Source organism: Oryza sativa, chromosome 11 (genome assembly GCF_034140825.1).
Source record: "Oryza sativa Japonica Group chromosome 11, ASM3414082v1".
In the NCBI taxonomy this organism is placed as follows: domain Eukaryota; kingdom Viridiplantae; phylum Streptophyta; class Magnoliopsida; order Poales; family Poaceae; genus Oryza; species Oryza sativa.
The window spans coordinates 29,967,717-29,985,407 of NC_089045.1; the positions used below are offsets into that span (position 1 = coordinate 29,967,717).

General features: G+C 45.3%; 1 protein-coding gene and 1 pseudogene across 1 annotated transcript; one reads left to right on the forward strand and one right to left on the reverse strand.

The window, feature by feature from the left end:
• Nucleotides 1–159: 159 nt before the first annotated feature.
• Nucleotides 160–6,879, forward strand: LOC9270610 (uncharacterized). Its single transcript, XM_015762191.3, has 7 exons — nt 160–352; nt 454–534; nt 1,037–1,403; nt 1,479–1,569; nt 1,829–1,909; nt 2,078–3,144; nt 3,779–6,879. The coding sequence occupies exons 1-7, from the start codon at nt 321–323 to the stop codon at nt 6,569–6,571; spliced, it is 4,512 nt and encodes a 1,503-aa protein (XP_015617677.2). The 5' UTR covers nt 160–320; the 3' UTR covers nt 6,572–6,879.
• A 4,495-nt stretch (nt 6,880–11,374) lies between these two features.
• Nucleotides 11,375–14,095, reverse strand: LOC136354240 (serine/threonine-protein phosphatase 7 long form homolog; annotated as a pseudogene).
• Between the last annotated feature and the right edge of the window lie 3,596 nt (nt 14,096–17,691).

The following is a 17,691-nucleotide window of genomic DNA, read 5'->3' on the forward strand; positions in this document are numbered from 1 at the left end:
GTCCCTCGTTTCGCTCCGGCCTGCCTTGCTGTCCGAACTCATAAGCGTATGGCCCACTTGTCAGTGTCACAGTCCTTCCTTCCCTTCATCAGCATATGGCCCACAGCTCAGTGGCACACACCAGGGCTCTCTATCTCGCGCTCCACCTCTGACTGACCTGTGGGCCCGTGCTGTCATTCCAATCTCGCTCCTCCTCTTTTCCCACTGCCTCCGCCGCTCTCCGCCCTCCGCCTCCGCCGCCGGAGAAGAGAACCCTCTCCACCTGCACTTGCCGCCGCGCGGCCCGCGCGCACCGGAAGGCCTTGCCGAAGCGGGAAGCCATGGTCGCCGCCGTGCTTGCCGCCGACAAAAGGTGGTATAGCGCGCTGCCTCTTCTCCTTCGCCTTCTCCCTTTTGCGTTTTGGTGCTCCTCTTACGGGTTTAGTGGTCGTGTTGCTCCCGCTGCTGCTGCAGGTTGGGGCCGTCTGCTGCTAAGAGTACCAGCGCGAGGGTTCCTGGGGTGATCCCTAAGCCCATCGATCTGCCAAGCCAAAGGTAAACCCACCCTGTTTTTAAAATCTCAGCACTTGATCATGGGGTTTAGCGGTGGGGTTTACCGTGCCATTGTGTTCATGGATCATATCTTCTTGTATTGCGGGTCGATGTGGTGATGAGGCTTTGCTCGCTTTTTTTTTTGTGAGAAGGTTGGGGAAATTGCTCCAAAGTAAGCTGCTTCCTTTTACCATGTTTCAGGTGTTCTTAGGATATGGAGAAATAAAATGCGGTTTTTGTTCTTATTACATGTTTCTACAATGTTTGATTTCATCAGTTAGAGAACGAAAATCATGCCAATCAGCGTTAACGATTTTGTGAATCGATAATAGAATGGGAATGCTGTTTGTTTTAGATGGACATATAGTTTTGCTTCACTGTTGCATCATCGGTTTTACTCGCATGCCAGTCATGGGGATTCCAATGGTGTACTGTCCAGGCAACACTGGTTTAGGCATTTCTCTATTATTGTTATCTGATGGGATTTTTGGGATGAATATGTCAGGGGAACGGCCACACAGGGTGATAAATCGATGCCTCCAGCATCAAATGCATGGGGTTCTCCTTCGGTTATGTATCCCAAGAATGGTGGTGGTTCTGATTTATTCAGTCACATTAGCGACCGCCCTTCTTCTAGAGGAAGCTCGACTACATCAACAATTGGAAGTGACTTCCTTGACATACCTAGTTTACGGGGTCCAAAATCAAGTCATTCATCAGTATCACATGTATTACCACCAAATCATTTGCCAACTGCTGCAAATCGTCTTCAAAGCACAGTGACAATAGCAAGAAGCTCGCGACCTTCTCGCTTTCCAGATTCTTTCACTCAAATTCTGAAAGCACCATTAAGAACTAATAACAGAAAACGGGTATGTTTTCCACCCATACCTCCTGGTGATAAGTAACCTAATGTATATATCTAATCATCCATTTTGGCTATGTAGGGGCTTAAAATGCCTGAGAAGGGGTTCACCCTAATTATGGATGATTTCCCAGTACTTGGCTCTGTGAACTCCGAATCAAACACTCGACGAGGTGACTATCTTCAACATAGCATTGCTCTGGATAAAGTCTGGTTACAGCTTTGCTTGTTTGGATTGTAGCATGCCTAATTCTAACTTGTCGTTCTGTTTAGTTCCATATTAAAATATGGAATAGAATCAATTAGCTGCTATTTTTCTTCCTTGTTTGGATATATCTATATTTTCTGCTGAACTGAGGTGCCAGAAGCTTTATCAGTTCCATAAAGTTTGAACCAGTATATATGTTCCCCTTGTTGTCTTCTCATTTACAGGCCATAATCTGCAAGGGAGATCAACTTTTGGTTCTGGTACTCAGATAGCACAAGATGAACAAAGAAAGATCCATCTTACTGGTATACACTTTGTTAATAAATATTATGTCACTATTTCATACTCCTAGTTCATTACCTCACAGGTGCTCATAGAGATTTGCTAGCAAATACATTTGTTTACCTTTCCATATGGCCATATATGTTTCTCTAGTGTGGTCATATGATGAGAAATAATATTTTGTATGGCAGGAGTCGGCGAAGTAATTTCATCTTCTAATTATGAGCATGAACATGACTTAAGAACAGACTATGTCAATGAAGGAGATGCTCAGGTTACTGCTGCAATCTTACCATGGGGGGCCAAGCATGCTCAACAACATGGTACAAATGCCCCTAAGCAAAGTGTGCCTCCACCATGGTTCAATTACTGGCATCCTCCTCCTGATCATCCTCCAGATGGAAATGAAATGCTGCATGAAGGGGCAACAGCATATGGTTCAGACAAGCCTGCAGACCCTCATATGATTTGCTCTGTTGAACCACTTGCTTATTATGGTCAGTTTCTACTCAACCAGGAGGCAGCACCAATGCAGGATCCAGGATATAGTGGTTATATATCAGACAACCAGGATGGATATCACTGTGACATGGAAGCTGATGCTCTTGTCATAATTCAACCTCACATTCTTGGGAAGGTCAAGCATGGTCATTCAGAGGGACTTCAGAAGCAACCTCTCATCAAGAAGGATGTAGCTCTACTGGAGAAGATAAAGTGTCTAAACATCAAAGCTAGAAAACTTCGTGCCTGTAAGATCTCTGAACTATCGCCATCGAAGGAATCCATGATTGAACGTTCAAAAAACACAGATGAAAAGGCTGATCATGTGAAAAAGGATGTTCTCTTCAGTTCTATCACCAGTGATACTATGTCTGCCTTTGACAGCGCTAGTTCTTTTTCTGAGAGTAGCGATTTTGTGCCAAGTAATTCCGCAAATGTGCCTGGTAGTGCAACTATTACTAGCTCATCAGAACTAGAAGCTACCGAATTTAGGAAAGCTGGAGAGCCTGGTAAATTAGGTGACCATGATGCATATGGAAGAGTAAGTACTTCAAGAAGCAGGCACGGTGGTTCTGCCAAGAACATGTCATCAAATATTTCTGAAAATGGATGGGAAGAGCACTCTACAGTTGACTCTCTGCAAGTTGTTATGGCAAATGCTCAACAAGACAAATCTTTTTCCAGGAATCTATCACTGCAGGTGCATGTGGCTGCTGTTGATGAGATGCTAAATCTGCTTGATAATGAAATCCAACTGGTATGTGGTTCTAATTCCCATATCTCATGAATCATTGAATTGTTTACAAAGAGAAATAATGCAACATGTACATGTTTTTGGAGAACCTGTGCAAAGTCTGATTGAAGTGCGTATTTTGGGGCAAGTGTACTTATTGAAGGTACTATATAACACTTCCATGCAGAAAATCCAGTCTAGTTTGCAATTGCTCACTGGATTCTGATAAATCTATTGTTTTCTACATTAACAGCTTCATTCTGAGGTACAGTTTACAATGAGATGCAATAATAGGTTAATAAACATAAGAATGATTGAGTTATTTATGTTACTTCGAGGAATGCTCTTACATGCTTATTTGCATCTATTTTATTTTTCATTTAGATGCCTATCCCCCAAATGTTTCACTCATTCCCAATATGATCTGTGGTTCTTCACCGTGCATCATTTTAGAGATCAACCTGTTTTGTTTAGGCACATTGTTTTGTGTTGTGATATTACTCCACTTCTGTTTCCTATAGATTTCTTAATGGAGTGCCTAAGAAAGTGGCACATGTACATAAATGAAATGTTAGAAATAGGAAACAAATAGTGCAAAAGGTTTACTGAGATATGCTATCTCATTCTTGTTAACTAGTGTTTTTTTTGGTGCATTCAGCATTCAAGAACAAGAGAGTTGTCTGCCCATCATGCAAAACAGGTACTGGAGGATCAGGACTGGAATAGCCAACAGAAGGCAAAATCCATTACAGAACTGGATGAATTGATAAGGCATTCACCAGAACAGAGTCAGAAGACAAATGATGCGCCCTTGGAAGAAGATAATCTTCATCTGAGACAGAAAGATGGCAGCCATGGAACTACTACGTATTGTATTGCCTCTGAGAGTTTCAATGCACCTTTGCCAGCAAACAGAGTTAATCATATTACAGATTCTATCAGCTTTATTCCAGCATCAAATACCACAGGTATTAGTAAAGACCCTGTGATTCATAAGGTCATATCTCCAGCAAAGAACACAGAGATTAACATGATGGAAACTGCTCCTAAAAGTACCTCACAGTCACAAGGCAACAGTGCTCCAAAGCATTGGAAGATTGACAATAGGCAAAGGCATGTTGAGTCATGGGAGAGAATTACAATTGAGAGGTCAAATATCGCTGAAAACGCGGAATATGCTAAAAATATTGCTGAGACTCCTACAGATGCACCGAGTGCTGAAGCTCAATGTCATGAAGACCTCTCAACCGTAGACAAGAATAGCTGGAGAGATGCTTCTGCAGCTACTACTGCATCACAACCTGTCTTTGATAAGAAGAATGCAACAAAAGTCCCTAGTGCGCATAAAACTCTTTCAGGTGTTGTCATCAGCAATTCTATGATTCCTGTTACTTCTGTTTCAGGTCTTACTGTGGGAAGTATAATGCTTGGGGATATTTCATTCATATCAGTGAACCAGGTGGGGGCTACAGCTGCCAGGGTAATACATGATACCAAAAATACCCACTCAAGGACGACTACAATTCAGCAGCCAAGCAAGAAAGAACAGCCTGAGGAAGGTGCTCTGAACAACATGGCAGTAGCTGCTCCCACCCTGCTATCTGGAAATCACAGCATTGTTCAGGATACTGCCATGATAGCAGAATGGTCTGAAATGGAGAAGCATAAGTCTGTAGAAAAAGAGCAGCTGAACCAGTGGAATCTGGGGAAAATGTTACCAGCACAAAGTCATAGAGCATCTTATGGTAATCCAGGAACATTCAATTTTGGGGCTGAGAGTCGTGCTAACAAAGCACTTTATAATTTCACTGCTGATAAAGTTGAGCCCACAACTAAGCTTGATAAATGGTTGGATAGGGAATCTAGCTGGGTTCAAGTGAAGACTGGTCAACAGTATACTGATGGATCGGCTTCACTGATGCAACATCTTACTGAACAAGTAGACAAAATTGATCAGTGGCAATCACCTGAACCTGATAAGCAAGTAAAGAGGCAATTCGAGTTCAAGACCCACGATGGTTCTGACAGCCGTTTGGAGCCAGTTCGCACAGTTCCCTTGCCTGTGAATAATTGGGAAATGCGTCATGCAAGTTACAGCCAAAAGCAAAACCATGTTGAGGGTCAAAGAAATGTTAGGACTAGTGATGCCACAAACATCTACGAGGGGAGAGACAGGACACGTGCATTCTATGAGGTTCCATCTTTGTCTAAATCCTTCTCCGATGCACTGAACAAATCACAAGGCACTGTTGTTTCTGAGTGGATGCAGGATCCCTACCAAGGAGTATATAACATGGATAACTCCCGGGGCTTTGATAGTGCTTTTGTAGACAGCAGCTGTAACGAACTGATCCAGAATGTTGATGGAGACAGTGAAATGGATCTTTACAGCGAGCAATTCAAAGAACAAGTGAAATTTGAAGATGGACACCTTCTGATATGGAATCCAAGAGAATGGGAGTACCAACTTCCATCACCACCTCCCCATGGTCAGCACAGTGGGAGTGAAATGGAACTTTGCAGTGACCAAATTGAAGGAGACATGATTTGGGAAGATGGTCACCCTTTGATATGGAATCCAAGAGATTGGGAGTACCAACCACTCAATCTAGAACCACATCACCATGGCCATGGTCAGCACAAGGAGAGTGAAATGGTTCTTCTTTACAGTGAGCAATTCGAAGAAGACATGGTACAGGAGGATGGAAAACCTTTGATATCGAATCCAGAAGATTGGGAATACAAGCAGCTCAATCCAGAACTAAATCAACATGACCATGCACACAGGGGGAGTGAAATGGTTCTTTACAGCGAGCAAATGGAAGAGGATGTGATATGGGAGGATGGGCACCCTTTGATATGGAATCCAATAGATTGGGAGTACCAACCGCTCAATCCAGAAACACATCAACATGACCATGGTCAGCCAATGGGGAGTGAAATGGTTCTTTACAGCGACCAAATCGAAGGAAACGTGATATGGGAGGATGGACACCCTTTGATATGGAATCCAACAGATTGGGAGTACCAGACGCTCAATCCAGAACCACATCACCTTGACCATGGTCAGCACAGGGGGAGCGAAACTGATCTTTACAGCGATCAAGTCGAAGGAGACGTGATATGGGAGGATGGGTGCACTTTGATATGGAATCCAACAGATTGGGAATACCAACCGCTCAATCCGGCACCACATCACCATGACCAACACAGTGGGAGATATCACAGAGGCGGTGACACGTACTCGGAATGGGGTTATGATGCTGGGGAGCCAACTTATGGCGCGAACGAAGGGAGACGAAAGGGTGGCATACATTCAGAGTACCAGTCGAAGCCAGTAGGATCGTCTGATGTTGCCCCAGATATCCAGCGGAATGCAGGTGCTGATGATCAGAGCAGGCGGCATCCAGCTTCAGGAGCAGCGTACAGGGAGCGCAGGTACTACATTTGATGTTGCTGTTAGGAAGCTGTATGTGTTACATGGAGGTGTAATCATGGAACCATCATCATTCAGCCCTGTAATCATAATTTGGACGAGTTTAGTTGATGAGGTTTTGTAGGAATAACACTTAGTATCACATTAGACACTGTTTTGCTGGGTGCATGCTATCTGTCGCTCTCGCTCCTACTGCCCGGCGGAAATCTTTTGTGGGGGACATTTTTATGGTATCTAAGGAGGCTATCATGAGACTATCATACTTTGTAATGTAAATCTGAGTAACTCTACTGCAAAAGCAATACAAATTATGTATCTATGAAGTACGTGTCTTATAAAAACTGGAGTATAGTGAAGTCGTCAATGGAAGAAGGTTCATATCCTTCCCACATGTTGGTTTAGTATACAAAACTCAACACTTGGAACAAAATTTGACTAGATTTAATCATGACGACCTGCTGTTGTGGAGGCTGGATGTCATCCTTATATACGTCACCTTGGAAGAGGAAGTCATGGATGCAGGCCGTCTTGCTGAACATAACATCGTAATACCAAAGACAACGAACATATCTTTTTTTTTTTTGAGAGAAACAACGAACATATCTTCAACTGATGGCTGCACTGTCTGACATTTCTATATGTATGGTCATTGCAATATCATGTCCATCTTTTGTTTATGCAGGAAGAGGACAGATGGAAGCTTCAATGCGTTGGCATCAACATCTCCATTGAAGCCAACATCGGAGGAAAAGAACAAATAAGAGAAAGCAAAATAAAAAGGCAACACGTAAGTAACAACATGTCTATCTCGGAAGGCAACACCATGGTCAATAGGAACTCTCTTCAGTAGCTGCAAGTTGTATTTTGCAAAGTTGGCTAAACAGTACTGTGTATTTGGGTACTGCCACATCAATGGCTACAACTTTGGTTTGTTAATGTTCCAATGTTGTCGTCTACTATATATATTTTGGTAAGTACGTGCATTCCAGAGCCTGTAAATTCTGGTGAATGAATACATGTTCTTACGACTTCGCCCACAACATGCCTATGTGTCGAGCCTCATCCTCTGCCTATGAATACCAGCACCGTTAGCACACGGGGTGAGTTGAAACCCGTTTAAACTTGTATAACACAAGTTCGAAGATCCGTAAATGCATTTTTGAGAGTTTAGAAATCGTGATGATGCACTTGCAAAAGTTTAGGACCACACATGTACTCTTTTTCTAAACACAAATATGATTCACCTAATCGTATATGTAGACATATACAGGTAGGAGTATCACAAGGGAAGATGAACTATCTGTTGAATTTTTCTTGCTCCCTCCATTTTAAATTACTTATCGTTCTAATTCTGTGCTAAGTCAGATATATCTACCTTTGATCATTAATTCTGAAAAAATCCATGTAGTTTAAGAACAGTGAATTATTTATTATGAAAATATTTATTATGATGAATCTAAAAATTTAAATCTCATAATGTGAAACCATACGAGTTTATAGAAACTGATGATCAAATATTAAAATACAAATTTAATGCTATTACTTGTGTGTCACTAAACAAATATATTGATAGCTTAAGTATTCCTTAGAAGTTACAAATATTAATTTATCGAAAATACATACACATATTATATTCTGGACATGGGACTATATAATTGATAACTTCTATTTCAGCTTTTCATAAACTTCAAATATATTATATAATGATATCCAGAGTACTAGAAGTATATATCGGCGAAGTATCGATCAAGTACCAAGAAGTAATAGTAATTAATATATTATTTTCACTACAAGAAACTTGTTAATCCATGACGGATTCTCGGTGACGGATTTACAGATCGTCACTGACAAACGTAATCGTGACGATTTTTTGTTTTTCGTCACGGATGAGCCCAATGGATATTCACGGCCCGCTAACTCGTGACAGTTTTATCAAGACTGTCACAATGTATGATTTTAAATTCGTCATACTCAGCCCAAAGCAATAAAAAATAAAACATATTTAGCGCAAAGAAAAATAAAAAATGTGATTGCAAGAAGAATCAAACCCAAAATACGATTTGTTAAATTTGAACAAAATAATTTTGCTAATTTGTTACATGTATATGATGCATAATATGGCAAACAAAAAAAAATATGGTGCGCATGGGTAAAAATCTGCAGCATGTGGGATTTGGACCCACAACTTAGCTGGAAGGTAGGAATGTGTCTTACCATTTGAACCACTTGTTCTAGATGTACCAATGTGCACTTAAATATTTTTATTTGTCCCAATGTCACTCGAGAGTTGGCGTTTCAAAAATGAAAAGAGAACTCGAATTGGTAAATTACCCATGACCTCTTGTTGAAGATAACCCATCCTACCACTGCGCTAGTTGTCTGGTGTGTTACGGTAGGATTCTATAATTTATTATAGTTGAAGCAAATGTCATAGATTTATATATTGCATTACTAGAAAAAATATATTAAAGGTTTAAACAATTTAATCAAGTGAATTAACGAGGAAACTAAAATTTTTCTTTAAAAATCATTGCCGCAATTTTTTTAATATTCTACATGGTCTAAATTATTTTCTAAAATTTTCCGTAAATTTTCGGAGCGCAATAACTAATTTTAATACCATAAAGTTTATTTAACCTATTAAAATAAATGGAAAACAAATTAAAATTCCTCTTTGTGTACTTGGGCCTTTTTCGGCCCAAGTATTACTCTCTCCCTCCCTCAGCCCGCGAATTTTTTTCGTTTTTAGATTTTTTTTAATATTTACAGAAATAATCTATCGGCGTACAAAATTGCAAAAATAGACCCTGCCGCCCACCATTGGGGCGGCAAGCTGACGTGGCAGACGGTGGGTCAACCGCGCCGTCTGCCGCCGTCGGCCAAAATTGCGATTAGGCCCTTGCCGCCCATACAGAGGGCGGCAAGGGGCTAATTGCAATTTTGGCCGCCCATGAAGAGCTTGCGGCCGTACTTTTTACATCTGGGTCCCTTGCCGCCCCAATAGAGGGCGGCAAGGGACCCAGATGTAAAAAGTACGCCCAAAAGATTTTTCTATGTAATGTTAATAATAAATAAAGAAGTATTTGTTGGTAAAACTTGTTAATATTGTTATAAAAATGTATTGAAGTTGGTTGTTGCGCAATTTCATATGTTAAGTGAGGTATTATTTTGTACCTTATTCGACGTATTAGTACTCGGATAATTAATATAGGCCTATCGCAGTATCGGTCGTAGAAACATTATATGGACTTAAACAAGGAGAATTATGTAACATGAAGAAATAGTAGTACAATTTGAACATGATACAACTATTTCCATTGCGGTTACATAGATGATATTAGATTCAAACTAGGAGGGAGGTAGTGCAATAGTTGAACACAACGACGATCTAGTAATGGGACAAGGAAGCATGACAGTAGAAATTTCAATATGCCAAGTTGTCCGATAATAGCTAACCCCTACGTGAGGATCCCTATTCTCTCTCAAACCGCGCTTTAGTAACCCTGTATTGCTCTGGTAGTTCAAGCTGCACAACACGGCTAGGTGGAGTTAGAACCCTTCTGGTGTCTATCCATTCTCTGTATTGACATCTCCTTGGTGGTTTCTGGGAGGAAAGAATAGATGTAAAGCGAGCAAAGTTAGTAAATGTTTTGAGAAAATAAGGATTCATGTAATCAAAATATTCTTACCATGAAATCGTCGTCAAGAATATTTGGACAAACAAAGAACCTTCGACCCAATGTTGTAGGATTTATGGAACGAAGAACCTGACAACGATCACCACACCTGCATCTTGGACGGGCTTCCCATGGAGGGAGTGCCGTAGTTAGCACCCGCCAGTTGCTCTGTTGTTCACGACATTGTCGTTCATAAGCCGCTTTTCTCTGTAAGTATTGCTCAGTACTTTCGGATGCGAAATACCAGCGACCTTCTTGTAAACAAGTGGTTAGGTCGAGAACGGGATTTTCTGTATCGACCCACTCGATGTATGCGCAAGCCGTAGTGCGGGTCTGCCGAATAGAGTAGTGTTACGAAGAATAAAGCGATTGCCCATACGGAATGAATAAGCATATGCAGATAATAAAATACCTCACGGTCATAGTTAGGGCACCTAAAAAAGCGCCTTCCTCGAATATCAGGATTCCTCGAAGCCATTAGTTGGCATCGATCACCGCATAGGCAGAGAGGATGCTGGCACCAAGGTGGTAGTAGGTATACACAAGGATCGCTGCGCCAGTTTGGATCCTCAACACCCCGGCGTCTAGCCATTGACGAAAGCCGGTAGGATTTGTAATGAAGGAAGTGGGGAAGAGAGTACTGAATGTGACTGAGTTCTGAAAGATTGTGAGGCCTCACTCGTTAAGGCGACTTATATAGGCGCAAAAAATCGAGTGATATCCTTGACATGTGAACGTGGTGAGGCATGGTGGGTACGCCTGATTGGCGCTGAAAGTTGCATGCCTGATCGGCGCCGAAAGTTACATTGGTTGTATGCGGCAAATGGCGGGCAAATACTCGTATCGCACGCGAATAAAGGAGGCTGCATCGGTGCGGCAGAAAGTAGTCGTGCATGCGCCGAAAGGTATCGTGCATGCGCCGAAAGATATCGTGCACATATAACAACAACGTAGTCATTACACAAGCATACAGTACTGGAAAGTGAAGCAAATAAACAAAGAGAAGACTGCTCTACTGGCCCTGCCCCACGCCGCGACCACGCTTGGTCCTCCGGGCCTGTGCTCGCACGTGGTCCTGGGAGTAGGTGAAACGATCCGGTGGCACAGCACGGGTAGCACGAGTGTCTAGCGGAGGAGTGGCCTACGCCTGGTCCTGCGTCTGCACCGGCGGTGCCCCTCCCAGCTGTGAGGGGCCGATGACGTCCTCTGTCGAGCCTGTAGCGAACTCGAAGTCAGTGATGTCGAAGAGCACGGTGGAAGGCAGCAAGCGGTCCGACGAGGTCCCAGCATGGTCCAGTGGTGGACCCTGACTCGACGTGCCGGCTGCCTGTGACGAAGTCCCGGTGTACTGCCAAAACTGCGCTGAGTGCGAGGTCGACGCAGCTGCCTGAGATGCTGACCCTGTAGCCTGGGAGAAGTGGGCGGCCTGCGTCATATCGAACTGGGCGAAACCTACACATCAACAATGGGACCTTGTAAGCTAAGACATAAAATGCATGTAAATTGATTGTTGAAGTAATGTTGTTTTTTTAAGTACCTGTGGGGGGCACACCAGAAGGCCTAGCCGAGGAAGGCGGGGTGCTGAACGGTGCACGAAACCCTGAATCAATCGGCAAGTGAAACGGCTCACATATATGGGCGAGGCATGTACAGAAAAATCCTTAAAAATACTTACCTCCGTGCGGAGGGGGAGTCGGCCTAGGAACGTGCGCAGCTGGACTGGGACCAGTCGGTACGGGTGGCCGCTGTACAGCTGCGTCTGCTCGAGCAACGTCGTCCGCACGACAGGTGAGCACTTGGAGAATCGAGCGCATCGACTCCACCATCCGCGTGTACGTCTTCAGGTGCTCCCCTACGGGTACCGGAATCCCCGCGCCTAAACGTTGGATCGTCGTTGAACCGTCAACGACGACCCGGTTGATGTCGTCGACCTGCATGGTTAATTTGTTCATACATATTCGTAAAATTTGACGATGAGAAAGACATGAAAACATAAAGGAATGGTGCGATATAGGGTACTCACACAACGAGCGAAGTCCTGGTCGCGGTGCCTGGCGTAGAGGTCTCTAGTGCTCGCAACGTGGGGCTGCTGCTCCAAGGGAGCGAAGGTGACCCTAGTACGGGTGCGTGGCTGGTACCAGCATAGGTAGGCCTGGTACGCCTCCTCAGTGTGCGGCTCTCCCTCGTGGTCCACGACCTCCTCGGTTGCGAGTAACTAGTCCTCAACAAAAGTCCCCAACTTGGCGGGCCAGTCGCCAGCTGACTGCTGACCCTTGCGCGAGTACCTGCGAATTAATGTGTAATATTAGTGTGAATCGAGAGATGTTACAAATTATTGTGAATAGGTAGATTTTAATGCAGTAACGGAAAGCGTAGTGAAAGATCTTACCAGTGAACAGCAGCTGGGACGGTCGTCGGAAAAGGTACTGGAAAGGGCTGACGGAAGCCGAACTGCCGCATCACGCGGAAAGGGGCGTGAGGCTCAACGCAGATGTCGAAGACCATCGGAACCGTAGTCATCCAGTACGCCTGGTCCCTGGTGCAGAGTGTGGACAGACCCAACGGCGCACGAGCCTGGGTAGCCGCGGCACTGTAGGGCTCCCACACGACGTCAGTCGGCAGAAGGCGGTCGAACTCCATCACAAACTCAGGATACGACCGCCTAACCTGGACGTGAGCCCATCGGCGCTGCAATACGAGACGATCGATTTGATGTATAATGAACTGAGCAATTAATTTAACAATACGAGAAGATCGATGCAACGTACCTGACGACGGCACCACAGAGTACCCATCGTTGGGTAGTCGACCTCTGGTCGCTCCTCGTACAGTGACTCCTCGTACGCGTGCTGGTCCACCTCCGGGCGGTCGATCGCAATCCTCTCAGCTGCCCAGATAGAAAGAAAGTGAGGGCACCTACCAAAGGTCGCGCTGGGATCCGTCTTCGTGCAAGCCTCACAAAGTCCACGGTACAGAGCCGCCAACAACGCGGAACCCCAGCTCCACTGAGGCACCTCGCCTACCGCGGCATCGGCGATGCTCCTGGCGTAGTGCATGAGTCCCTTGTCGACCGCGTGCCCGTGACCTCCACAGAACATCACCCAGCCGAAAAGCCAGAGCAAGTACGCCTCCAAACAGCGGCTGTAGGAGTACTCGTCGGCCTCCGCCTGTAGCTGATCGACCTGCAAGCGTTCGTTAAAATGTTAGGAACCTTAACATGTGGAATAAATATGTAGTACGCCTGTCATTTCGGTACAAAAACACTCACGGTGAACTGAAGCAGCCACCTCTTCGTAGGTCCGGTGTTGCGGTGGTGTGCCAACGGCTCGAGCGGGAGGTGCGGTGCGCGCTGTACTAGTGCGAAACGTGCCGTCAGATCGTCCTGCCAGTCCACAGCCGTGGTCACTGGCCCAATAGCGTCTCCCGCGAGTGGTAGCCCCAACAAGTACGATACGTCCTGTAGGGTAGGGGCTACCTCACCGCACGGCAAGTGAAAAGTGTGCGTCTCTGGCCTCCATCGGTCGACCAAAGCTGCTAAGAGGGACCTGTCCACAGTCCATCGTCTGGCCGGGTCCGCGTGGCCGGCGGCAGCCTCCACCAGCCGACACATCGGTAGGAGGCCGGCCTCACGCAGCCTGCAATAAGAAATTAATATGTCATTACAAAAAATATTACAGCGCAACTAATTTATAGTAATACACTGTTCGTACCTCTCGACAAAGGAGTCGTGAACCGTGAGTAGCTCACCGCACGTCCATGCCCGGAACGTCCCAAGCTGAGCCCCCTGCACCGCAGTAAGGTGAGACCGGTGTCGGTGATCTATCGCCGGGTCCAACAGCTGAGGTGTATCCTGACGTGCCATCTCTGAAAAATATAGTGTTTCGTGTTAGAACAAAATATTCATGGAATATTTGGACAAGTTCGTGGTGGTATTCATTGATGATATCCTCATCTATTCCAAAAATGAAGAAGCGCACGCGCAACACTTGCGTATGGTGCTTGACAAACTTCGTAAACACCGGTTATATGTGAAGTTTTCCAAATGTGAGTTTTGGTTGAAGGAAGTTGCCTTCCTTGGCCATGTACTCTCTGAAGGGGGCGTCGCTGTAAACCCGAGCAACGTGCAAAATGTGCTCAATGGGAAGCAGCCCCAATCTGTCCCGGAGGTCCGGAGTTTCCTTGGTTTAGCCGGTTACTACCGTCGGTTCATCGAGAACTTCTCTAGAATTGCTAGGCCTATGACCCAACTTCTGAAAAAGGAGCAAAAATTTGAATGGTCAACGGCTTGTGAAGCAAGTTTCCAAGAGTTGAAAAGAAGGCTCACAACGGCCCCAGTGCTTGTGATGCCCGACACTCGCAAAGGCTTTGACATCTATTGCGACGCATCCCACCATGGTCTTGGGTGTGTGTTGATGCAAGATGGAAAAGTTGTGGCTTATGCCTCACGCCAACTACGGCCTCATGAAGTCAATTATCCAACTCATGACTTGGAATTGGCAGCCGTTGTTCATGCTTTAAAAATATGGCGCCACTATTTGATCGGTAATCAGTGTGAAATCTATACCGATCACAAGAGCTTAAAATATTTCTTCACTCAGCCAGATTTGAACCTCAGGCAAAGAAGATGGCTTGAGCTCATCAAGGACTATGATCTTGGCATTCACTATCATCCTGGCAAAGCAAATGTTGTTGCTGATGCTCTCAGCCGAAAACTCCATCATATCACTGCCTCCTTCTTAGTAAATCAACCGGAGTTACATGAAGAATTTCAAAAGCTCAACCTGGAAGTTGTTGAGGATGGTTTCATCGCAGCCTTAGCACTGCAACCAACTCTCCAGTCCCAGATCAAAGCTGCTCAGCTCACAGATAAGAGAGTAGCCAAAATCAAGACCCAAATAAAAGAAGGGTTAACTTCCAATTTCTCTCAAAGTCCCAATGGAATAATCTTGCATGGGAAGCAAATATATGTCCCTGATGATCTGCAAATAAGAGAGCTAATCCTCAAAGAAGCACATGAATCTCCACTGTCTATCCATCCTGGTTGCACCAAAATGTATCAAGATCTCCGTACCCGTTATTGGTGGCCTAGCATGAGGCGAGATATTGCCGCCTATGTTGCTATTTGCGATGTGTGTCAACGCATCAAGGCAGAACACCAACGACTAGCAGGGTTGCTCCAACCATTACAAGTTCCTGAGTGGAAGTTTGATGAAGTCGGGATGGACTTTATCACTGGCCTACCTAAGACTCCGCACGGGCATGACTCTATTTGGGTCATTGTTGACCGCTTGACTAAGGTAGCCCATTTCATTCCGGTACATATGACATATAATGGAGCCAAGCTTGCTGAGCTCTATATGACTCATATCATTCGTCTACATGGAGTACCAAAAGCCATAGTTTCAGACCGTGGCCCTCAATTCACTTCAAGGTTTTGGGAGAACTTACATGATCTCCTCGGAACTGAACTATTCTTCAGCACAGCCTTTCATCCTCAGACCGGTGGCCAAACCGAACGTACAAATCAAATATTGGAGGACATGCTTAGAGCTTGTGTGCTGACATATGGCACAAACTGGGAAAAGTGCTTGGCATTCGCTGAGTTTTCCTACAACAATAGCTACCAAGCAAGTCTACAAATGTCTCCTTTCGAAGCTCTCTATGGAAGAAAATGTAGAACTCCTCTGTTCTGGTCTGAAGTAGGCGAAAGACAGTTCTTTGGACCATCCATCATCAATGAAGCCCAACAAAATGTTGACCTAATCCGAAAACGGCTCAAGGAAGCACAGTCACGCCTAAAGAGTTATGCTGATCGTCGCCGCCGCGAACTAAGTTTCGAGGTGGGTGACTTTGTCTATCTCAAGGTTTCACCACTGCGGGGTACCCGCCGCTTTCAAGTACACGGCAAGTTGGCCCCTCGGTATATCGGCCCATACAAAATTCTCGCCCGAAGAGGAGAAGTAGCGTACCAGTTAGAACTGCCACCACAACTTTCAGACATGCATGACGTATTCCATGTCTCTCAACTCAAGAAATGCCTTAGAGTCCCCACCGAGCTCACTCCAGTTGAACACATCAACCTTCAACCAGATCTTTCTTACCAGGAATACCCAATCCGAATTCTCGAAGAAGCCGAGCGACATACCCGTAGCCGTTCAATAAAGATGCTTAAGGTTCAGTGGAGTAACCACACCCCAGAAGAGGCCACATGGGAACAAGAGGACCGCCTTAAAGCCGACTTCCCAAGTTTCTTCAGCTAGACCTAGCAAAATCTCGAGGACGAGATTTAATTTAGGGGGGGGGGTAGGTCTGTAACAAACCAAAATTTGTAGAAAAATGGAAATTCAATATAATGAAAAAATTTCATTTATATTATTGTGGTGATAATTTGTTTTAGGTGTTTTTGGATCTTCTATGCATCATTTCATTTTGCATATATAAATTAAATTAGAGAAAAAAAAGGGGTAATAAGATTAGTGATGAGAATAATAAACAACCAATTTAATTAGTTATAACTCAGCTTTTGCATCGCAATTAAAAAAGATGAAGGCAACCAAAATTAATTTAAATTGGAATAAAAGAAGGAAACTTGTTTGAATTTCAAAAATAACTGCACATGAGAAAAATCTCAAAAATTCACCAAATGGAGTTCACCACTACGATAACTTCCAGTGCTATTGGCGCATGCTTTTGAGCAGTGTAGCCATTCCAAAAAAAATTCGTCAAACCCTCAGCCCTCTCTAAAAAAAAATCCCTGGGAAGAAATGTTCCTCACCTCCCCTATTCCTGTACTTCTCTGATCAGTGGGCCCAAGCACCCTAGACCCCACCTGCCAGTGGCCCAGCACCCCATCCCTCTCTCCTCTTTCCCATCTCTTTCCTTGCAGACATTTCATCGAACACATAGGATGCGAGCCGAAAGTCGTCGCCCCCAAGCCGCCCATTCCTCCTCTGCCCGCAAATCTCGCTGCAAGACTGTGCAAAGCTGACGACGCCTCTGCCCCGCCTCTGCCCGATGCCCTGCCGCGCCCAACCGACGCCGCCCCTCTGCCCGGAACGACGAGACGCGACGAACCCGACCGTTGCTGCCTCCGTCTGGAAAGCCACTGACCTGCGTCTGCAAAGCAAACGCCCCTGCCTCCGTGTCTCCCGCCTGCAAAGCCGACCACCGCAGCCGCCGTGCCCAACCCGTAGCCGCCGCCCCCTGCCAAAGCCGACGCCCGAAGTGACAAGGCGAGACCGACCGCTCCTGGCTCCCACTGCCTGTCCCCTGCACCTCCCTCTGCAAAGCCGGTAAAGCCGACGCCGCGCTAGCCTTCCCTCTGCCCCGCTGACACCGTGTCATCCGCCGACCCCGTCTGTGCGCGCACGAGACGCCGAACGCGTCACGACAACCTCCGCGTCCGCCTCTCGCTCCTCCCTCGCCTATAAATCGAACCCTCGCGCCAGCTAACTCTCC